Raw genomic sequence first — 24,127 nt, 5'->3', positions numbered from 1 at the left:
AAATTTTATAAATATACTGAACAAAATTACAAATACAGCACTTTTGTTTTTACCCCCATTCATCATGAGCTGAACTCAAACATCTAATACTTTCTCTATGTACACAAAAGACCTATTTCTCTCAAATATTGTTCACAAGTCTGTGTTAGTGAGCACTTCTCCTTTGCTGAGAAAATCCATCCACCGCACAGGTGTGGCATATCAAGATGCTGATCAGACAGCATGGGTATTGCACAGGTGTGCCTTAGGCTGGCCACAATAAAAGGCCACTCAAAAATGAGAAGTGCTCACTTACACAGATATTGACAGATTTGTGAACAATATTTGAGAGAAATGATGAATGGGGGCAAACAAAAGTGTTGCGTTTATAGTTTTGTTCAGTGTAGCTTTAGTTTTTGACCAAATACCTGCAAAACTAATGACATGCTAATTAGCAAATGCTTGCATGTTAACACGCTAATCAAAGATGGTAAACATGGTAGACATCGTACTTGCTTAACATCAGCATGTTAGCATTTAGCTCAACAGTGCCTAAGTTCAGCCTCACAGAGGCTGCTAAGTACTAGCTACTAGCACAGCTAGTAACTTGGTCTTGTTTAGATTTGAAAATTGACATAAAGACCACAACTTATATTTATATACAGTTTATTGTACATTGATTGACATTCTTATTGGTGCACCAGGTAGCACAATGGGTAATAGGTCATAATATTCATATTGAATAACAATCTAAAAAACACACAAGAGACAGGCACTTGTTGGAATATCAGCCTTGTACATCAAGGGGCGGGGGCAGAGGGTGGAGACTGAGAAAGCTGGGGCCTGCCAGTGTCAAATGAAGCTGTGTGGGTGAACTATGGTCCAAACAAAGCAAGACTTAACAGAGATGAGCAAGAGAAAATCTCCTGTTCAAAGCCAAGCGGTAAACACTAATTTGGCATTACATGGGTCAGCCTGTGTATTTAGAATAAATATTTTATCAATTTTTCATTCATGTAATTACATGAGAAGACTGTATCTGAATGGTCAATGTATCATACAGTTTCTTTTGCATTTTTTGCCCATTAACTACCACGCCATGTCTCCCGGACAGCCACTGCCTTTAGTTCATTTGAGTTTGGCATTAAAATCAACTTGCAAAGCCTTTAAATCTGCTTAATATAGGTAATCCACAACCAACATTTGGTCACCGTTATTTTTTGATCAGTTCCAGTAAAGCTGTTGTGAGCATGTACTGCTGTGAAAATGTTTCCTTGTTTGGTGACGTTCAGTAAGCTCTTAGATGTTATGGACATTGAAAATATTAGTGAATTTAGTATTTTTGTGTAATGAAAGGATTGCTGTTTGCCTGCAACCACTGAAATCTTGAATATCGGAGATTCTTTGACTACACCGACAACCAAGCGTCAAATCAGCAAAATACGGCAAAAAAATAAAGGCACCTAAATGTTCATTTCAAGCCAGTCTTAAGACTAAGGAGGCTGATTTTCATACTATAGGGGCCTTCTGGTGTGAAGTGAAGTCAGTGCTTGTCTGGGAGTATGCATCCATAATTAATGATCTAAGACTTGAAAATATGCAAGTGCCTCTAGTCCTATAATGGCTATAGATCATCAATGCTAAACATGCAAAATTGTAAGGTGTCAACAAAGAGTGGTCTCATTGACTGATCATTAGACTCCCTCATTCTTGTTGGACTTTGCTTGGTCAGAACCTCTGCAAAACAGCATCACTTGAACTTCTCACACACTTGACTTTCATTCATAACTTTTTTCCTAAAACCACACTGCTAGATTTGGCTATGGGTCTCCTCCACCTGTGGGGTTTGTAATATAATGGCTCTTTGCTTGGTTGGCAAAAGGATGGAGGACGTTTAGTCGAACAGCTTGGCTGCTGTGGCCTTGCCGTCGTACTTAGAACCTTTTCCATCAAACTCAGAGGGAAGAATGTCAGCATCAAACTCCTTGTAGTAGTTATCCAGCTCGTCTCCGTGGACGAACACCTAAAGCAAGGACAGTAGTTGTTAGAGGCTTTTATGAGACAAACCAACATGTAAATAAGTGGAAATTTAATTTGAGTGGTTATCTATAATAATGTGGTGGGAAGTCTTTAAAAAACAACAAATACTGTCAGAAAAACAGATAAAGATCAATTGCTTCAACACTGCATCAAGTGGCATTTTGGGGTTGTATGGGTATTTGAGTATTATTAGAGTCAGAAGCCAACAGTCAACTTTGCAAATCAGAGGAAACCAGTCCCAGGCACACAGCAAACTTTACCAATAAGAATTGACACTAACTATTGTATACTTTCACTGTTGGTACCATTTTATTTCACAACTTGAAATCGTAAAAAAAATTAGTTCCAGGGAGCTTCATGTGATGTCACTTCGAATCATATGTGTAATTTTATATGCAATTTATCAATAAATTAGTAGTGCAGGAGGTGTTCTCTCAGTTAGGACTATTTCCTCTAATGATTGGATCTCCTACTGTATATTGGCCATCATCGTTATTATTGAATCATGTTTGTCTAACTCACTCTCTCTAGCAGCTTGCTCTTCATGAGTGGTTTGACCACATTGTAGGTGGTGGTGAAGTACCAGGGCTGGTGGATGAAGTGCACAGCTTTGAAACGGGCAGGGAATGAATCCTAGTGGGGAAAAAAAGGTAAATTGGTACTGAGATTTTCCTTGAATATTTCTCTACTGCTTTAATTTGCAGCTGCAAAATATTTTTTACATCAAGGATCAGTGAAACTTATTTCACTGCTATTCAGTGAAACCACTGAATAGCTCTTTCTTGTACAGTTAAAAGTTAATGTTAAATGCTTTCCTTAGTGGCACCTGTGTGGTAGGAGATGGAAGAGCATTTTTTTTCCACTTTTCCCCAATCTCAACACAGCAGACTTAAGGAATAATCTACACAGTCATCTGTGAGGAATAATGTAACAATGACAAAACAAAAACACATTTTCCACTTAATTCAAGTATCTAGCAATCTAGTTTACAATGTGTAAAAAGTATGATTTAAAAACTTATGACATCTGAAAACTTAAATGCCAACTTTTCATCTACAGTGTTCACATCTAGAATATCCATCTCTCCCACCCTTTAATCTGCCAGTAGTAATAGACCAATCTAAAACATGGGTTTAGATTTTCCCACCTGCAACATGTCCACCATCTTCTTGAGCTCAGTGGGTTTGATTCCTGATGCCTGCTGCATAGTGAAGCCCTTGAAGTTCTCAATGATGCAGAACCCATTGATCTGAGTCTCCTCGTTCTCCAGCAGCTTCTCCAGAATCACACAGTAGGCACGCAAGATCTGAACACACACATTTATTGATTTGAATCTTGCTTATTTGTAATAACATGTTTTTTTTCTTCTGTTAATGTTTGAGCAAAATGGGGTGATGTGAAAAATAATTATGACAACATCAGAACTCCTTTACCCATATAAATGAAAAGTGAGTTTGGAAATATGCTTTTCTAGGTGCACTGTGGGATATGTGGTCACCCAGAACCACTCACTTACCTCATCAAAGGTGATCTCCTCATAGTCCCAGTTCTCAATGTTGAAGAGCAGAACCACACGGCCATATTTGTCCCTGCTGTGCAGGATGCCAGGGTAGCCGGCCTCGATGGTACTGCGTACGGCCTCTGGGGTCAGATTCTCGAACAGCTCAGGGTAATTCTTCCTGAAACGCACGTAGCCTTGGTGGGAACACAAGAACAGATTTTAGGGTCACACCAGGCTGTAAATTTGCCGTTTTTGGTATCAGTAATTACTGGTCATGTCATCCATTGCCAAAATGATAGAGGTCCTTCTGGCAACTATGGAACTCAGTGGAGAGTTTAGGTGTCCCATGAGGATCTAAATACTGTTAGAAAGGCTTTTTTCACAGTGACAATTTCAAATATGTGGTGGAAACACTAATCACTGCACAGTTTTTGCATGAAAATGATCAGTTGTAAATTTTGACATATTTTGTCAATGCAAAAACATATGCCTCGAAAACCAAAATTAGCTATTGTTGAAGAACTATGGAGCAGTATGTGTCAGATTAGCATGTTCATTATTGTTTTCTATTATGTAGAATATATAATTAGGAGTTACCCTTCATAAGCTCGAAGGCTCTGGGCATGTCATACTTCCTGGCACGGATGAAGCGGACCAGCAAACTGTCCGGTTTCTCCCCAAACGTTTCCTGCACCCCCTTAGCTATTTCATCACCTCCATCCGCCTTCTCCTTAATCATTGCTCGCAGCTCTTTCACTGCCTCTGCCCGCTTCTCATCTGTCTCATTCAGCTCATCCTTGGCCTGTAAGGAGCAAGACCAAACCGTTACCTTACAGTTTGAATAGCTTTGGTTTTAAACAGTTTAAATAAATTAAAAGTTATGTTTATCAATGTTGTCAGTGAATGATGGATTGTAAGAATGTATGGGGATTGCTGTAAAGCACATAGGACTACTGTTTGACAATCAGTCTGTCAGTCCCACCTTGCTTTCATGTAAGCATTTTCTATGCGAACAACTCAAGTTCGCCCTAACCAAATTTGCCTGCTAACTTAGTGTGTTATCCTTGCTTTCCTAGGTGGGAGCTGCAGCTGATGTGAGATCTAACTTGGTTAGCTAACAAAGCATGCTAGACAGCTAGCCTAGGCACCTTTCTACCCTCCGAGTCTGCTGTTGTCTTTGCCATGTTTTAGTGCATTCTTTTGGGGAACATTTGGGCAGCATTATTTTGTTGTGCTATAGCACTACAGGTGGGTTATATGAGCATAGCCAGGCACTCGCTGCCTGTCTCTACTGATACAGAACGATAAAATCATCCCTCTCTTAGAAAAAAAAGACAATGAACTTAATTCCTGTATTCATCCTATAGTCACATGTAGTAACATCATTAATAAAATACTGTAATATTATGATTTGACTCTTAAACATAACTATGTTTTGTGTCCTGATTTTTCTGACTTGGTAATGTAAGAACATGTCTGGCTACCTTCTGCTTAGTGTGGTCTGGCAGGCTGGCGCAGGGTCCAAACACTGGCCCGTGATCCTTGACGGTAAGACGTTCCAGCTTGGACCTGAGAGCCTGCTCCTCCTCCGACACCATACGGTAAGTTCCACTCTGAAAAGACAGGTGTGGTCATACTAGGACCAGCAGACACAAACATACAGTACAGCTTGGTTGCTCACTTACAGATCTAAGGGATGGCAGGACATTGATTACCTTGTGGCTAACACTAGTATTCTGTAGTACAGTATTTGTGCACCAGTTGATGTATCACATAGGGCCACTGTGTCTGCTAACGTTAACCATGTTAACTGAGCTTTCAAGCTACAAAGCTTTGGTATCTTGTAAAATTGTTTTTAATTCTAGTCTATTCAATACCTGATTTTCAGTACAGATACTTAATACTTTCTAATCTATAAACACGTTTTGTACAAAAACTTTTATTTAACAAAAGAGGCCAAAGATCTTTAATGTTGAATGTTGTCCAAACCCAAGCAACCATGTAAGAACTTTGCATTGATAAAGTCTAAGATTGGCAAAATGATCAGATTAATGAATAGATCAGACCACAAATCTGACCTTTGACATTTGTTTCCAACATAAGTTGATACCAAAAAGCACTGATGCTTGATACCCAGCCCTACAAATTTCAACTATAAATAATTCATAGTAAGTAGTGGGAAATGGTTGTTAGGGCCCAAACTATTTTGGTTTTATTATACTAACAGATAATTGAAGTGAAGAATAAAGCAGCATTGAATCACATATTGCAGATAATTGTCTGTACTCTCTATTGGGTTTAAACCTTTCAGCAACAGACAATTTATGATAACAGGAAAAGCTCAGGTGTTATTGATATAATTAATAATGGATGCATTCCATTTAGTTCTGCCAGATCCAGGGCCCTGGTATTGTGGATGCTCACTCACTGGCAGTGGTTTAGTGGCACACTTAAATTAAATAGATCCATTGTTAATGTTATGTTGTTATTAGTTACAACTGTGCCTTTCCTGCAATGACTGGTCAAAATGTCTGCTGCGACACAGGCCAATTAATGATTGCACAGCAGGTGTTTTGATGGCTGACAGAAAACTCCTGCACCCAACAACCTTTAGGAAACTAGCAGTGGGTCCTCCTGAGTCTACTCACTCCAATGGGAGAAGTGAACATGAGCACAGATTATGACCGACTGTTGCCAAATAGTCACCAAAGTAAATATTGGACCCATTTTTCACAAGCCACATATCTTATGAACACTGAACTTAAATGAACTTGTTTGACACCAGTCTCAGCAACACATAGGTCATTAAGTAATATTAAAGTATATTTTTTACCGATAACATCATGCATGCACAACCCAATATGCTTTCATTCATCCACACAGCGTTCACAACACTTCCAAATAAGGTGGAAGGGAGAGGCGACCACGCCCACTTAGGAGGCAGGAAGTATAGCCTATACGATGTCATACCATTGACTCAGCTTGTAATGCGTTATCTTGTGTTATAGAGTGTCTTTGTATTTGCTTTGTATAACCGCTAAATGCCTTCCTATGTCAATGTAATTCTCTCACAAGACTTGGTTGTGCTAATGTCTAATCCACGTATGACAAAATGCTTGTTCACCAGTTTTGCAGGAGCATAATCAATAGGCCTCAGTGTTTAATTAATCCCACTCACATGAGACCAGTAAACCCTGTAAATACATGGTAAGGACTACTAGTAGACTTGAAGCACGGATCAGAGATAAGCAGCTAAGACTACTGTAGCTGTTGACAGCATCTGTAACAATAGGCTCGTGTGTGAGGTGAGTATTAATGACAGGCCTTTACCCCTTCATCGCCCCTATTATATCTTAGAAATTCATTTAAAATATCAGCATTGAATTGTTCTCTTTGGGCAAAATCAGACCAACACAGTTTTAAGTGAGTATAAGTGCAAGTAGGCCTACTTACAACCACAGCCATGTCTTCTGCTCTTTGTATCAGCTTTGTACTGTGTGGAAGAAAACAAAAGGGAATTTGACATGGGTCTCACATGAGACTCAGTAAAAAAAACAAAAAAACAATTCACACACTGTATTCCACAATAATCCCCCTTCATCCCACCCTCTCTGCTATCACAGGGTACCTTGATCCGGCTATATTTAGCACTTGCCCATTCCTGGATGATTTGTCAGGAGATTTAAAGTCGACAGTCTTTTGGTTTCATAATCAACAGGCTCACATATGTTATAAAGGCTTAAACTCATGTTGTTTAATTCTGTATAATCATGAATGTGCAGAAATTCAGTTTGTATTATTGGTAAAATCAGTGTACAACAACTTGAACCTGAATGATCCCTTAAATCTCCCAAATGGACATTTAAAGTATTTAAAACTTCTTTTTCTCAAAGTTTGTTTGTTTCTATTTTGATAACCTATTATCAAGTAAAAATACAAAACACAACCTAGCTCCAGCCTCTCATTTGTCCAGATATGTGACAGTAAAATTAATATCTTTGGTTTTTAGGTAATAGGTCAAACAAAACAAGCAATTTGAAGACAAAACCTTTGGCTTTAAATATTTTTATTACAATAAACTAGCATTTTATAGACCAAAATTAATAGCTCTAATTTAATTTAGAATACTTCCCACTTAAATTGAGTGACAAACTCAAATTAATTGCTACTCCATTTCTTTACAATGAATATAAGTTAATCAGTTTCCCACACATTGAAATTTTGCATGCAGAGGTTTAAAGATACAAAAATATGTTCCACCTGCTACACTGTGTCTCTAGACCACTGCATCATATTGACGGATATCTTTGTATTGTAACATAATATATTCCCTTCAATAGAAAGCTGCAGCACTATGAGCACTTGCATTTTGGGAGTTGTTGGTCAAAGTGGTAAAGCAGCTCTGAACCTTGCCAGTGGTATTAGTCCCTTTGATGCACCTACTGAGCAAGATATGAACAGTCTTCACTTAATTAGATTCAAATATGTCAAAATACAAGAAGGAAATTTTGCTTGGGAGTCCAAGGCCAAATATCCAAATTTTGTATTTCATGCCACTTCATAAGAGAACATCAATGTACAGTTCAACTACAGAGGGACCTAGAAAAGCTGCAGAGCTGTACAAAATCTTTGAAAGAAAAGAGTGTGAAGTAGCACATCAGTGAGAGGAGGCCGGGTCTTACCTGAGGCAGTTGTGAAGTTGCCGGAAGGGAGTCGCAGGGGTCTGTGGGGAGCAAGAGGGCCGGGACCTATGATTTGTAGCGTTGGGATTAGTGGCGTCACACCAGATTACATCCGACAGATTGCTTTTTCTATTCAATCAGCATAAAGTGACAAAGGGTGAGAAGAAGGGGCAGGAGGGGAGGAAGTGATGGTGAGGGTGTTAGGCCAATGGTGGAGGCGCTCCCATGATGCAAGGCAGGGCCAGTGCACATTTTGGATGATGTAATTTTGAGCACACACTTTAGGTAAGAGGTGGTTTAAAGGGAAGGGATTTAATTGCGTTCCATGGAGACTTGGATGGAGTGAAAAGTGACCATTGTGACTGCTGATTCCCAGTTTGATTTCAGCAACGTGATCACACTCGGCAGAGAAGAGAGGGGAGCCTGTATTCAGATGGGTTTGTTTTTTTTAGATGTTTAGAGGCGTGATGTTGAATGGGATTTCAGTTGGGTTCTAATGTTGGAACATTTCTTATGGGACCAGCAGCATTTACTCATTTCACTCATTTGGCAGACGCATTTGGCAGACACAGCAGCAATATTATCTCTGGCAATAGATATAACCTTCTGGCAAGAATCACTTTCTTTAATTAATGGATTTCTTTACTCTACAAACAAAGGGCTGGGGTTTATAAATAGTATCTGTCTCTATATGGGACTAAAATCAATATGCATCACTTAGATCAGCAGCAGCAAAATCTTATAAATAAATCTAATCCAGATTCAATGGAAAAGTTTTTGAGATCCTCTGCTGAACAAAAGGGGCAACAACGTACCCTCATAACAACACATTTTATACTATATTTACATGTAACATCCACTATCCATAAACTTTCAACTGATATGGTTAAATGTATTGACTATCAAGCCCGTTTTAGTTCAGAGTGAGAGAAGTCTTGCATATTTCTGTTAGTTATGCATATTTCTGTCTGTAGCTGCCATCAGGTTTGGTCCATTGTTCTAGTTTTGCAACATGAACAGGCTTAAATTCATTCCGCAACAGGTCAATAAATCGATTGTCAGAAAACTAATCAGCAACTATTTGAAAATCAATTCATTGTTGCAGTCTTTCAAGCAAAAACAATTTGCTGCCTTTTTTGAACTATTGGTCGATCAAAACAAGCAATTTGGTGACATCAAATTGAATATTGACTGTAATCATTAGTTGCAACTGGTGAAGATAATTAAAATCAAGAAAAACACAACAGTCGGAAAAAAGCAAAGCAAAAGAGACAAAGCAACAAAAAAGCAGCAATTTGGCAGTTTACCGAATATTCCCTAAAAATATGTTATTACAAAAAAATAAAAAGGTGTCAGAAAAGTTTTCTGTTGGACGTCTCACAAATTTCTTTAAAACTAGAAATCCATTATTCTAACTGAGGAGGAAAGCTTTAAAATTTAATACACATCTCTCATGTTTGCATAAACTATGAGAGATATAAACATACACACAAGCCCACCACCACCCTCGCCACGAGGATTTGGATTTAGACGTGGGCGCATTCATATCAGTAATGGACCTAAACTATACACAGTTCGCTGTGATCAGATTAGTTCTTACATACACATTATATCTCAGCACACAGAACATAATTACACTGTGAACATGCCAGTCACCTTGATAGCTGTGCGGTTGTGTGAAGTATGTGCTATTGCGAGCGTTAGGAGCCGAAAGTAAAGGTTTATATAATGTGATCAGTACTGTGAGCACTTTATCTAATCAGACACACATGTAGTCAGGCTTCATGAATAATCGAAACTAAGCGAGGTGGAGTAAAAATCTCTAGTTTAATCTCAAATAATTGAGCGAAAGAGAGATGTGCATGAAAACAAATTAACAAAGAGTAAATACAACAGGATACTTTAATTATAGTAATTGTTTCTTCTGCTCCCTCAGGGTTAAGTCTACAACATTTTAAGAATCCAGCAGTGGAAACTTTAGCAGGGTCTTAAATTAGACTTATGGGTATCTATGTATACAAGGTGAGGACCCACTTATTTCCTGTTGTTTCATCTGTAGTGTCTATCCATTCTTAGTTCAAATACGCCTTTGCACTCATCAATTTACTGAGTAATCCTCCAACACATCCTGCAATCATGGTGTTCAGGTGACACTGATCACCTAAACATATTCTTGTCATTAAATCCTATATAAAATTATTTATAGAGAGGAACAGGAAAAACCTACACACATTTTTGTCCATCCGCATTGTCTAAGTTGATTATGGTGGTGGCTGCATATTTAAAAAATTGTCCTTTGCTTTGGGTTTCTATACTGTATATTTAAACAACCCTTCTATGTACCAAAACAGTTAACACAAAACACAATAATTATTTAGTATGCAAGAGAACCAGAGAATTAGCCCTCCATTAGCATAGCACATTTCAGGCCCAAATTAATGCGATTCTGCGTTTTTCAATCATTTGTAACAAAGTTCCCCAACTTGATCTGTACTGGGGATGCCACAACCCATGACCAGCATGCCAAACTCCCAAGCCATCATAATGGCTCTGATTTTAGAAGTTGATAAAAAAAATAAAAAGGTTTTCACCCAATTACCTCCTAACTTCTGTAAACATACATCATTTGTCCTGGATGTGAGGCCCTGTTTTCCTCTTTACTTGCCTCTCCAGGTGGGTTTCTGTACATTCACCAGTTTGTGGACACATCGCCGTAGCCGGTTGTTCTTTTGTGTGGTTAATGTTTGGAAGTTGGCCATTTTCCTCTCTCTGACCCTTGCAGCGCTAACGTCACCAACACACGTTTTCCTCCTGATGCAATGATGAAGGAGCAGGCAGCCGACTAGTAATCTGCTAATTCAGGCCTGATCTGCTCAATAACGCGATTTGGGGAACAAAATTAGATGGATTGGGCCAACAATGCTGCTCACTGTTCTCTCCATATAGCCTGAGCTATGGGGCCAAGTTCAGGCTTTAGATGTGTGTGTGTGTGTTCATGGGTTTGAGTGCGAAAGAAAGCCTCTATGACACAAGGACAAAGCCATTAAGAGAGCCATGGAGCATTTCAAAATGTACAGCTGTACCTGTAGCTCACTGTGTTTCATGTTTAGTTAATACAAGTGAAATGATATACTACAATGCATCATAATCTAGTGTCACACTCAAGTGCAAACTAATGCAAAACAAGAACTTAAAGCTGTGCAGCATTTCCGCTCAACGGTTCACATGGGTGTAAGAATTTCAGTCACAGGGATTTAATTGGGAATGCTGGGAGAGAAGAAAAACAGCCATGAAAAGGTGCTCCTGTTTGACTCCATGTCGTCCCCCTTTGCTTTTTTGGGTCAGCCCATTGTTAACGCAGTGGATTTTGTAACCTATTTGGAGATGGTGCCATTAGATGATTTCACATCCTGATCCAGAGTTTGTGAGAGAGTCTAGCTGGTCTGGATGACCCTAAAACTGTTAAGCTTACAGAGCCGGGGTTTTATCCAATAATGCTACTGCTGCTAACAATGCTGCTGTTAATGGTGATCTGGATTAAGTGGCACAACCCTTAACGTAATTATCCAATCCCACAGAAGTAAAAAAATATATAAGAATACACATAAATACATCCAGATGGGTGATGAATGCAAGAAAAAAACATGATGTGCCTTAGTATGGGTTCAGGCCACCACGAGCCTCCAGAACAGCTTCAGTGCTCCTTGCCAAGTCTGTGGAACTCTATTAGAGGGATGAACACCATCCTCCACAAGATATTCCCTCATGTATAAATACAACCTTTATTTAATTAGGGCATCTCATAGAGATCTAGATCTCTTTTTCAACAGAGATCTGAGTACTGCAGATAGAAAGAAAAACAAACAAATATAGCCAGACCTAAACAAATGGATATAGCATTACTCATAGACATCGCTAAATAGATTATTTACTATAATTTGATGCTTGGTCATGGTGGTGGCTGTAAGGGCCTTAGCATTTTAGTCACATTATTTTCATACAAACCATTCAATGAGCTCTGGAGCACAGAAGCATTTGATGTTTCTCCACTCTTTTATTCAGGTTTTCCCTTTAATTTGTCTCTCATCTGTAGTTCCCAAATTTAAAAGACACATAATGATACAATTTGTGCTTTCTGTGTAGAAACTTCAAATTTATTAATCATTAAATGCAAATTTGGTTTTTCAAATAAAACATTCAACTTTCTTTTGTCCTCTTGGGGACAGCAGAAGCTGCAAACACAATTTGTCGAAGTTGTTAAACAGTAACAGCCTATTTACAGATCCACCAGATTCAGACCAACATTATAACTAATTCTGAGTCATGTTTGTGTTCACCTGTTGAATGAGTCCAATATTTACATTCCATTATTGAGACATGTGGTCCCAAGAACAGCCCTCCGCTTAGACCCAGGAGGCCGCCGACCGCGTGGAAGACCTAAGAAGCAGTGGATGGACAACATCAGCGAGGATATGCGCGCCACGAACCTCAACCCGTAGGACGTCCACAACAGAGCCAAGTGGAGACGACCGAGCTAAACGAGACAACGCCAGGAAAGAAGATTGAGACTTGAGGAATAATATGGCTCTTTAGCTGCTAAATGCTCCACTATATTCACCAGCTACTTGATAACGGTGTCTGCCTGCTGGGTAGTGTACAGGGACAGTTCGCTGCTTTTTCATTGACAACAGCTGCCTGCTGTGGCTGAAAGAAACACTAATATAACTCAAAATATGATGAGTGTTATGACAAACAGTAAAAGTTGCTGGAAACCAAAACAATGAGCTCTGTAGAGCTGAGGGGTTACAGAAGAGTTGGGTGATAATTTTCTGTTGGATTATCACTACAAGCAACATATTTCACTTACAAATACTCATTTAAGCCCATTATAAAAATATAGCTGCTTTAAACATTGACCAATTTATAATTATTGCAGTGCTATCCATACAGGGGGAAATAAACAAAACCTACAGTCTGAATCATGTACCTGTCATGTCTAAAAAACGTAGTTATCTTTTTACACCCAGTGAGGAAATCAACTAAACATTTACATTTTTTGTACAAAAGATTGAAGCTCAGAGCCAAGCAGAGGATTTCCTGTATAGTTCGATGCATCATATGAGCACTACACCACAAACTAATGCGATTCGTGAACATTGGTAAACTGAAGTTAAACCAGCACACAACACTTTTAAAGAGACTAAAAAAGGAGAAACATTAACATGTTTCACTTTTCACTCATTGAAAGCAAACAAAGGGATAATTTCATTTTAACATGATGCCATTTTATTCGAACATTTAAGAGCAGCTTACAATGAGAGGTAATGATATAACCATTGCAATATAACACACAACTGTTACAATAGAAAACACTTAAGGCCACAGGTACATGGAGGTAATTGCAACAGTTTAAACTTGCTTAGTCTTTTGCCCTGTAGACAGTGAAAAACATTTTAAAAGCTGCAACATATGCCGCTTTTGAGCACGCTCATAGCAGCCACTTTTGCATTTTCATGTTCTCATGTGAACAGAGATATATTAAAGAAACAAACTCAAGTGAAAAATACAGTTGTGTTTCCCAAAATACCCATATCTGTGGTCTAAGATCAGCCTAATGCCCAATAAAAAGTTACATTTTACCTTTCAAATAAGAGCAGATACTGGTCGAGAACCATCATATAAGTTAATAACCCAAAATTTTAGAGCACTAACACTCATGCTGTAAACAACAAATCTGCAACAACTAACTCGATAACTATTTCTGTGCAGGCAAATATCTGGTATCACAGCAACAAATACGCTGTTAGGAATGCCACACATGTTTAAAAATAATAAGTTAGTGTTTTCATTCAAGCAATCAAGTTATTTTCTCCAAAGTGATACAGATCTTCTCCTCATATGAGACAATGCAAAATCATCTTGTCACCGTGACCCATTTTGCATTTAATTTTTAAATTACTTTTCCAGACTTGATATACTTTCAAGAAGATTTTCATTCACATAATTCATAGTTATCTGAACCTGCTCTGATGGCTGTATATTGTCACTGAGGTATTTGTCACTTATTGTGACACATGCCATGAATACTCACTCCTCTCACTGGCTGTCAGCTATGACATCATCTGGCCAGTACTCATCCTGCATGTAGTGGTTTGAGGAGGCGAAGCTTGGCTCGTGTGGTGCGTCGTCGTCCCTCAGCTTGTTGTGCAGCTCCTGCTCCCACTCGCCCTCCACCAGCTTGTAGAGGTCAAGGGCAGCCTGAGCGTCCTCAACCGAACAGTGACCTCTCCTCCCCACCTGGGCAGGGAAATGCAGACACGGTGAGCATAGTTAACAACAAAGTAAACTGCATTCTTACTGGAAGCAGACTTTAAATACAGGTGCTGGTCATATAATTAGAATATCATCAAAAAGTTGATTTATTTCAGTAATTCCATTCAAAGTGAAACTTGGATATTATATTCATTCATTCCACACAGACTGATATATTTCAAATGTTTATTTCATTTAATTGTGATGATTAAAACTGACAACAAATGAAAATCCCAAATTCAGTATCTCCGTAAATTAGAATATTACTTAAGATCAATACAAAAAAAGGATTTTTCGAAATGTTGGCCAACTGAAAAGTATGACCATGAAAAGCATGAGCATGTACAGCACTCAACACTTAGTTGGGGCTCCTTTTGCCTGAATTACTGCAGCAATGCGGTGTGGCATGGAGTCGATCAGTCTGTGGCACTACTCAGGTGTTATGAGAGCCCAGGTTGCTCTGATAGTGGCCTTCAGTTCTTCTGCATTGTTGGGTCTGGATTCTGTGCCTCTCCGCTCTTCCTTCAGACTCTGGGACCTTGATTTCCAAAGGAAATGCAAAATTTACTTTCATCAGAGAACATAACTTTGGACCAATCAGCAGCAGTCCAGTCCTTTTTGTCTTTAGCCCAGGCGAGACGCTTCTGACGCTGTGTCTTGTTCAAGAGTGGCTTGACACAAGGAATGTGACAGCTGAAACCCATGTCTTGCATAGGTCTGTGTGTGGTGGTTCTTGAAGCACTGACTCCAGCTGCAGTCCACTCTTTGTGAATCTCCCCCACATTTTTGAATGGGTTTTGTTTCACAATCCTCTCCAGGGTGCGGTTATCCATCTTTTCCTTCCCTTCGCCTCTCTATTAGTGTGCTTGGACACAGAGCTCTGTGAACAGCCAGCCTCTTTAGCAATGACCTTTTTGTCTTGCCCTCCTTGTGCAAGGTGTCAGTGGTCATCTTTTGGACAGCTGTCAAGTCAGCAGTCTTCCCCATGATTGTGTATCCTACAGAACTAGACTGAGAGACCATTTAAAGGCCTTTGCAGGTGTTTTGAGTTAATTAGCTGATTAGAGTGTGGCACCAGGTGTCTTCAATATTGAACCTTTTCACAATATTCTAATTTTCTGAGATACTGATTTTGGGGTTTTCATTAGTTGTCAGTTATAATCATTAAAATTAAAAGGAATGAACACTTGAAATATATCAGTCTGTGTGGAATGAATGTATACATTATACAAGTTTCACTTTTTGAATGGAATTACTGAAATAAATCAACTTTTTGATGATATTCTAATTCTATATGACCAGCACCTGTATACCAACCACAATGTAGTTACACATATTTATAATCAAAGGAAAACAATTATCAGACACTCATGGAATGTTTGGTGAAAATTGTGAATTTTTGATGACCCATGTCTTCCAATTTTCTTAAATTGTGTACCAACTAATAATGGATTTTTGAATGCCAACATTGCAAAATGAAAGTTAAATCGATAATGTAATCAATGCTCTCAACCAGGTATTTGTGGAAAGGCTATATCATCAACTGTAACAGGCGGCAAACTATCAGAGTCAAAACACTCATATCTAACAACATATCAGCCAATATTTGTTTTGAAGACATTTCTGATACATTAGGAAATCAAATTTGTTTAAATACTGTGACCAATAATCGCTAATACTTTTTTTAAAACAGATATATCAAAAATCTTGATATGGACTTGTTATTTTTTAAGAACTGTGACCAAGATAAATACTGAGCAGGGCATTTCACAGTTGAAAAACAAACTAGACAGTGCTCTCTGGTGGACAAACTTCATAGTGGTGCTTTCTAAATTACATCACACAAGGCTTTTGTTTTTCTGTCTTGTGATTCATTATTACTTATCATCCCACGTGTGCTGACACCAATATATCTATTATTGATTATTATCACTATGATTCCAGCCATGCCAATGTGGCCCTCTTCATTTTCAGTTAACATATTCCTTTATTTTCCTAAATGCTTTTCCTTTACCCACGCAGGAGCTGTGTACACTTGCTGCTTTCAACAAAAGCAGACATAAGGGCTTATAGCTCGCTGGGCAACTGGTTCATGAGTCTATAACTTGACACAAAAGCTTTTTCTGGTCTACTGAGACTGCAGTCAGTGGAAAATAGTTGACTGAATAAATCCAGGGTCCCTGCTGTTTGTTTTGTACAACATATGTTGTGTTACTTGTTACATATTTCTCTTATAAAGCTCTTTGACACACTGCACAAAGCCTGTTTTGGTTCGTTACTGTTAAGAATAAGGTAAATACGTCAGCAAAACAACAGAATTGTATGAGAGCATGTGAGAACCAATCAACAGTTCAAGTAGGCAATACAATGCACACCTGAGATACCTTTTAGCAGTATCAATGAAATTATTATCAGCATATAATATTTGACATAATATAGGGATACACAAATTTTTTTCTTCATGTCTTGTGGAAAAAAAGTCACATATTTACAGTGTATGAAGTCTGAAAATGGTCCTGACACTATTGAAGCCTCACCTGTATCCTCCTGTTCAGCAGCTTACTGGCCAAGATTTTGAGGGAGGGGCAGCGTTCACGGGGGAAACCGGCCAACCGGCTGAGGAGACGTGTCGTACAGGTGTCCCTGACCATGTGACCTGGATGTATAACATCCAATGCCTCAAAATCGTTGTAGATGGAGTGGCCGACCACCACTTTGCCCTCAAGTATACTGATGATCTACAGGAACGAAGCCATGCAAGTGCAGAAGAGGACAAACGTACATAATTTGGAGTGTCAGCTGGGCTGGGTTTAAACTGGAGAAGTCTGACTAGCTTGACATTTCAATCCACTTGTATACAACGGAGCCTTATGAATGATTTAAGATGTAGAGGCAACACATAAGTTCTCTTGAACACAGCCAATATGTCCTTGTCACCTCCTGGGGAGGAGCTGGATTTGTACTTTCATGGCTACTGGTTTAACCTGCACTACAGCTTCAGTTTTTCCTTTGACAATACCTCACATTTTGACATACCTGCTATGTTGCTTGCTATACTCTACATGCTGTTTTTATTAATCTGTTGAGTTATTCAATAAATAAACTGACTTCACCCAACATTAGAAGTTATCCATTTATACTCATTGGCTACGCTGACTTATTCATTGCACACTTAGTAAAAGCATCAATCAGTGGACCTCAGATCCAAAAATAAAGCTCACCTCTTCCCTGGCCTGAGTGAATGAGATGGCGTTGTGCAGGTGATGCCTCCTGATACCACTCCAGCGAGTCCTGTAGTCTGTGACGGCCTGACAGGGTTGGACATATTTATCATACAGTATGTTGCCATGATAGTCCAGGATGCTGCAGCGTGCCAGCTCGCTGCAGCGACCTCCTGGCCCCGTCCCCACCATCTCACAGTCCAACGCCACCACTGTGGTCCGGCATGAGCTGAGACACGGTGAACTCCGACCACTGGCCGGAGGACTCACCTCGGAGGAGAAACCACTGTCTACCTCCCAGCTGTCTCTGAGGGCTGTGACTAAACTGTGGTGGTCTGAAGCTTTAGACTCAGAGAGTCCAGGTTTAGATACATCAGAGTTTTTGTTTTGAGAGTTCAGAGTGTTTTGACTTTCTTGTTCTGCTTCGCTCAAATTCGTTTTTTTGACCAGTTTATTTATATCCAGTGGTTTGTTGTGGCTGTCAGTTCTTTTCCTCTTCATGTTGGCGATGATTATCTTCTGCTGGTGTTTCTTCCTGGTTCTTGCGTTCTCCATACTGTGAAGCATTATGGCTTTTTTTGCACAATATCTGTAGTTGCTGAGAAGCCCCCACGAGGTGGCTTTATTCCTTTTTGATGGCTGTGTCATCATCAACTAACAATTCTGGCCCTGCAGTCATTTCTGATGAAATAAACACAAAAACACACGATTTTAATTAGGACAGACATTCAGCAGGTTATCATTACTAATCAAGAATTGTTTGCTTTGTGTGTGTAAATCTACATTTGCTCTGTGGAAAAAAAGGTTGTATTATGCCTTTTGTCACTGCACCTGTTGCATAACCTTGGTTCTTATCTTACATGTAATGTGAGGGCAACATACCAAAAAAGTAAGTAAGATGCTATACACACACAGACATAACAATTACACCACATTTGGCCAATACAATCGACTTGACAATAGGTAGAATCTTAAGAAGAGGGCAGGTGATTGACAGCAACACACCAACTCTGTGACTATGTTGTTTGCTTAATGAGTTTTACAGTCGAATTAGCTAATTAATAGTTATTTAATAAAGTTAACTTGTAAAATCTAAGAAATGTCAGATGGACTTTGTTCCGCGTAAGATAATTCCCTAGTTCAGTCGTAGACAGTACCACCAAACTACCTTCAGGTTTCATTGTAGGCAAATGAACTGTTAGACTTCAGTGGTAAATCCAGCATACTGTAAGTCTAAGTTAGTATAGCTGGTATGTAACGTTACGATCCACCAAATTCTCATTTTAGGACTTCTCTTGGGAAATTCTCGTTCAAAGCAAACATGGTTGCCTGCCTCGTCGACAGCGTGTGATCGTTATAAAAAGCTTATATTTGTTTACAAATACTTGATTGGTGAATTATAATTAAACCGCATTGACCACTGGCCTAAGGGCTCACATAAAGGGAAACTTTTATGTAACGTTAGTGTTTAACTTAGTCGGTAGCAAAGGCCAACTATAACTTCCAGATATGTCTATGGAGTTCGGCGTTGCGTATTGGATCACCAACCGACATTTAGCTAGCTAGTCGAAGAGAGCCACGTGAAACTAAGACATTAAACATTCATTCCTCAGAAAACTATCACGGTAGAATAATATGAGATATAATGGTGTTAACGGTAAAAACACAAGAGATCATAACGACAAAAAAGGTTTAAAATGTTTTCTACATCACCTTCTCCAACACGTGTAAAGCGTGAACATGCCTGAACAAGTCGTGTCTTCTCGCCTTCTGATTGGCGCTCTCTCTTCCTCGTTTGTTCTTTAATAGGAAGCGGTCAAACAACCAAATGTCGCCGCCTACTGGTTGGAGGCGCTATTCCAATATCATTACGTTTCATCAGTACATTTCAACCATTTCAGATTTTGGCAACGGACACGAACAAGTAAAACCGGTTTTTAGAGAGATCTAAACAACGCTGTAAAAAAAAAAAAATCCCTGAGGTTTGGTGCGTTCATAAACAAAGCAATATAATTGTGCTGTGCGACTCAGCAGCACTTTTCACCAAAAAGCCATAATACAATAAAATGACATTACATATAATGCCAATTTAAACATTTCATCTTCAAGTTTGACTAAATTTACTTAATGTTACATTCTGATAAATACTTTTTTTTTTTTAGCAATTAATGTTGCAGAAATAGTCTTTACTGTACCTAAGTGACAATAAATTTAACACTGTGGACAATCAGTGATGTTGTAATAGCATCCCCCCCACCCCCCACCCCCACCCTTAACCCCAAACAGTTTGTGCCATTAGCTGCAGACCAAAATACAATAAATACAATTTTTACATCCGTTACAGCCCATTTTATGACAAGTGCTAAAATTGTTATTGATTAAATTGACCCCCCCAAAAAATTTCACATTTTTTAAAATAACTGAATAATGCTTTAATTTGTTAAAGAATCACTGATATGTCCAGCTTCTAATGTGCGGACTTCTACTTTTCATGTTATTATATGATTAATATCTTCAGGTTTTGAACAGAACAAAACAAGATATTTGAAAAACATAACTCCTGCAACTTAAGGACATTCATTACCCTTCTTACATTATATACACCAAATGATTAATCAAGAAAAAAAAGAGTGAAAAAAAAAATCTTTCAACAGTTTTCCCTGCCAGGGCAGTATGATAGAACATTTACACTCATGAACGAGATCATACAGTTAATTTTGGTTTTGTGGGCCTTTTTATTTCATAATCCTTCCAAATGTACAAAAACAAAGACATGTTACAAAAACAAACAAAAAAAAGGAATTCACCATTACCATTATCCCCTGTGACGACGACAACAAAAACCAAAGCGACATGACTGGAGACTGGTGTCAAAGTGTATCAGCCTGCGGTGTGGTAGACAGACCAGGGGAAATAAAAATCTCAATTTTCAAAAGCTGTCCCTTCTTCCCTAAAAATTTGTTTTTGTTTTTAAACATCAGGCAGGCCCTGGCCACCACCTCGCCACCTTCCACAGTTTCCTCAGAGCAGCCGAGGACCTAAAGGGGAGCGCCGCATCTTTTGGACTTGGCATCAGAGCATTCGGTAGTTCACTAAGAGAGTGGGATATGATTTTAGTTCTTTCTTTGCATGGATTTCCCCAATCCTCTTCCTCCTGTTGTGAGCTTTTATAGCTCTGACTTGTCATCGTCCTTCTTCTTCTTCTTCTTCTTGGACTCCTCCTGCATCACCAAGGGGTTGGTGGCCTCTCTCTTCAGGTAGGAGATGAAGTCGCTCACCTCGCGACCTCCCTGAAACACGAAGCAGTGAGACGGCAATTAGAAGAGTGGATACAACATTCAATTGTTTTAAACGATGACTCGAGCCGAAACTCACCTCGTATTTCTTTGGGCTCGTCTTGCGTCCAGCGGGTGCAAAGTACAACGTGGGGAAACTGGAAAAGCAAAAGGTTGAGATGATATAAATTTCTATCATTAATATGTCCTACTGTACTGACAGCGTAGTTCTTCAGACCCCTTTATTTAAAATCTGTAAAAAAGTGATCAAGATGCCAAAAATGACTTCCACACACCCACAAAACATAAAATTAACTTTACAGCCTGACTGATAGTATCAACCTCAAAAATCCCCTGATATCAATATTTGGAAAATTATAACAAAAAAAAAAAAATATCTTGATACAGATCCCTTAGATTTGTTACTTTTAAAGAGCTGGACGTTTTGCAATTGAAAAGTTGTCAGTTCTTTCTGGTAGACAAAATATGTGATGGTGTCACCGTTTCCAAATTACTGGCATTTCTTACCGGCCGACAAACACAGATACCAATACTGATCATCGGTCTAGCTCTAATTAACTTAATTTCATTGACTCTTGGTGACATCAAAAAAATAAAATGAAAAACAAAAAAATACTGCTCCTAAAATTCAAACTTTCAAAGCTTTCTCGGGCTTAAGAGAAGCCTGAATATTTATCGTAGTGCCTCATGACTCACCCGCTAACTTCATATGGAGATGGCACGTCGTTGGCTGTGGCATCCATCTTGGCGATGACGACGTTGGGATCACCAGCAAGCTTTAAGAGCAGAGGAGAGAAACCGTTTGGATGCAGGTTCACACTCTACTTCTAGAGAGTCTAAGTTTTGTCTGGTCCTTTTTTTGGGTCGGACAACGCAAGCCAGACCACCAATCAAACTTTTTTACTTAATGCTAGTAAAATAGTACTAGCATAAAGTGGTTTCTATGGGATAACAACTATCGTTTATATTATTTTACATACAAAAGTACAGAAATTATTGATGGACAACCACAGGTTCCTTCCACTGTTTCACCTCAAGTTTCTCTGTCAAGCTGTTCATGTTCTTTAATGTGATTTCTTTTAATATGTAAACACTTTGCTTCAAGCTATTCTTGAGTTAAGGTCATTAAAATGCTGCTTTTATTTAAAAGTATCATCTTAATTTGGTAGATAATATTGCAGTAGCAGTAGGTTTGGAGTCCGTTCTCTCACCTTCTCTCCCAGCTCGTTGAATTTGGGCTCCAGGTTCTTGCAGTGTCCACACCACGGAGCGTAGAACTCGATCAGCACGTCTTTGCTGTCGTCATTGACGATGGAGTCGAAGTTCTCAGCCACTACAACCTGAATACAAATGACGGACGTTGCAAGTTTACCCATTACGGATTCATGAGTAGCTGTTTCCTAATTTTGGGTATTTCTCAAGATGGTATTTTAAGTCATGAGCGCGATACATTGCTTTGACCGCCCGTTTTAATTTTCACAACTCATTTACGAGCTTATGATCAGTAACCTGCATTATTAAAACACTCTTTTTGATTCAGACTTTAATTTGAGAGTCGTTTAACTCCAAGTAGTATGAGCTACAGTAGATGTTTATAGGGTGTTATAAGGTACACCTGAGAGCGTATTCAAGGTCTGGCTGTATTGCAGAATCAGCATTTGTGCATATTTTCATATTCCTTAAAAATGAACAAGTCTTAGTAGTTCACATTTAGAACAAACAAACAATTGCAAACACCACTACACAGCACATATTAAGTAGAAATTAAGAATCCTCCCGACGTTGCATGTCCTCTCTTCTTAAACCTCCCTTTTATCTTTTTCTTAACTGATGGCATCTGTTGTAATTTCAATTATTTTATCTTGTGTTTTTGGATATTACAGACTTTGTGTTTTTATTATAAAGCACTTTGTAACGTTGTCTTTGAAAAGGTCCTATATAACTTCAGTTATTTTTATCTCACCTTGACAGGTCCGTCGTTATTTTCTGGGATGGGTTCTGATTTGAGGTATCGCTTCAACTTGCCGTCAAAGTAGTCCTGCAGGAAACGCTCCAGAGCTTTTCCATCACGACTGTTAGAACAAAAATAACTTGTTTAAGTAATCAGTAGGCAAACTGAGTATTTGGGGAAAACACAGGCAGAATCAACAACATCTATATTTTGACTTTGATTAGAAGCCATTTATCAGACTCTAACGTTACAATTTCTTTTCACTTGAGTAAATGAGTAACTTGTATTTCTGTTCATTTAGTAGCATTCATCTCTTTTACAGACCTGTCTGGGACCACGTGAATATTGTGCATTGTAATGATAGAACGATTAATCAGTCGGCTGATATCTGCATTACGAGATAAAACGGCATTAGCCGATGCCTGCACTCTGCCTGAAGATGGTGATTTCGAACCCTGTACTGTAACTGTCATGCATCCTGCTGTGAACATTTACCTAAATTTCCTCGGTCACTTTCGTCTTTTCTAAATGTTAACACACCTCTCCCATCCTAAAAGGACAGCTGATCTAATCTAAAACTATTACTGATTAGCGTCAAATATACATTGTCATACTGTAGTGAATAATATAGTTGAATGACATCACTTCTATATCACACTCCCCCTTAAACTAGTCAGTCTGAAATCTACAGCATAATCCAATGTATTTTTCAACTTTATTCATTCATAAAAATTCCATCTAAGACATGTTAAGATAACCATGACGTTATCGGCATTATTTTTCAGCCATCGGCTGTTCTGCTCTCTAAATAAAAAGGCATCTGCCATTGAAAGACACATCAGTTGACCACTATAGCAACGGAGCATCTTAAATGTCAAGAATTTCCCCTCTGGGATCAATCAGTTTTTCTGATTCCGATTAAACCTGTATAAACTCACGTTACTGCAACATCACCAAAAAATCTAATTTAGTCTTCCTGCTTCAGTTGCTGATAACTTCAAACTCAAATTGTTATTATGGCACATTTAAACATTTATCAGGATGGAGTGTGGACTGTGTTGTAATAAACCTGAGAATCACTTGAGTTGCGTGTCACATAATTTTTTTGGGGGGGGGGGGGGGGGGGGGGGGGGGAAAAAAAAAAA

The 24,127-nt window shown here is 38.8% G+C and overlaps 3 protein-coding genes across 4 annotated transcripts in view; all 3 read right to left on the bottom strand.

The window, feature by feature from the left end:
- Nucleotides 1-628: 628 nt before the first annotated feature.
- On the bottom strand, nt 629-12,801 carry rlbp1b (retinaldehyde binding protein 1b). Of its 2 annotated transcripts, none has more exons than XM_046037829.1 (8): nt 12,540-12,801; nt 6,974-7,013; nt 5,005-5,133; nt 4,118-4,322; nt 3,536-3,714; nt 3,167-3,325; nt 2,542-2,652; nt 629-2,002 (listed from the first exon to the last, which is right to left on the bottom strand). In XM_046037829.1, the coding sequence occupies exons 2-8, from the start codon at nt 6,983-6,985 to the stop codon at nt 1,874-1,876; spliced, it is 924 nt and encodes a 307-aa protein (XP_045893785.1). In that variant the 5' UTR covers nt 6,986-7,013; nt 12,540-12,801; the 3' UTR covers nt 629-1,873. The 2 variants fall into 2 exon arrangements, with proteins under 2 accessions (XP_045893785.1, XP_045893786.1); XM_046037830.1 differs by lacking the exon at nt 12,540-12,801 and adding an exon at nt 8,203-8,292.
- A 664-nt stretch (nt 12,802-13,465) lies between these two features.
- Nucleotides 13,466-19,586, bottom strand: isg20 (interferon stimulated exonuclease gene). The gene is made up of 4 exons (XM_046037825.1): nt 19,449-19,586; nt 17,736-18,416; nt 17,052-17,252; nt 13,466-14,499 (listed from the first exon to the last, which is right to left on the bottom strand). Exons 2-4 carry the CDS (start codon nt 18,384-18,386, stop codon nt 14,299-14,301), a joined length of 1,053 nt encoding a protein of 350 aa, XP_045893781.1. The 5' UTR covers nt 18,387-18,416; nt 19,449-19,586; the 3' UTR covers nt 13,466-14,298.
- A 556-nt stretch (nt 19,587-20,142) lies between these two features.
- Nucleotides 20,143-24,127, bottom strand: part of pdia3 (protein disulfide isomerase family A, member 3) — a 9,861-nt gene continuing 5,876 nt past the window's right edge. The window contains exons 9-13 of the mRNA XM_046037804.1: nt 22,995-23,103; nt 22,243-22,371; nt 21,728-21,807; nt 21,111-21,168; nt 20,143-21,025 (exon numbers count right to left, since the gene is read on the bottom strand). Coding sequence (XP_045893760.1) covers nt 20,903-21,025; nt 21,111-21,168; nt 21,728-21,807; nt 22,243-22,371; nt 22,995-23,103 — 499 coding nt within the window. The 3' untranslated portion in view covers nt 20,143-20,902. The remainder of the gene's footprint in view (nt 21,026-21,110; nt 21,169-21,727; nt 21,808-22,242; nt 22,372-22,994; nt 23,104-24,127) is intronic.

Source organism: Micropterus dolomieu, linkage group LG22, assembly GCF_021292245.1.
Source record: "Micropterus dolomieu isolate WLL.071019.BEF.003 ecotype Adirondacks linkage group LG22, ASM2129224v1, whole genome shotgun sequence".
NCBI lineage: Eukaryota > Metazoa > Chordata > Actinopteri > Centrarchiformes > Centrarchidae > Micropterus > Micropterus dolomieu.
Note: the sequence above shows the minus strand (reverse complement) of the source record. Positions and strands in the feature narration are given on the sequence as shown.

Coding starts and splice junctions, on each gene's coding strand:
- isg20 (XM_046037825.1), bottom strand. CDS start 18,386: ATGATGACACAGCCATCAAAAAGGAATAAAGCCACCTCGTGGGGGCTT. Junction 17,253..17,735: donor TCACTCAGGCCAGGGAAGAG/GTGAGCTTTATT, acceptor TCGTTCCTGTAG/ATCATCAGTATACTTGAGGG. Junction 14,500..17,051: donor TGCTGAACAGGAGGATACAG/GTGAGGCTTCAA, acceptor TTCCCTGCCCAG/GTGGGGAGGAGAGGTCACTG.
- rlbp1b (XM_046037829.1), bottom strand. Junction 3,715..4,117: donor AGCCTTCGAGCTTATGAAGG/GTAACTCCTAAT, acceptor GTTCCCACCAAG/GCTACGTGCGTTTCAGGAAG. Junction 3,326..3,535: donor AGGAGATCACCTTTGATGAG/GTAAGTGAGTGG, acceptor GTGTGTGTTCAG/ATCTTGCGTGCCTACTGTGT.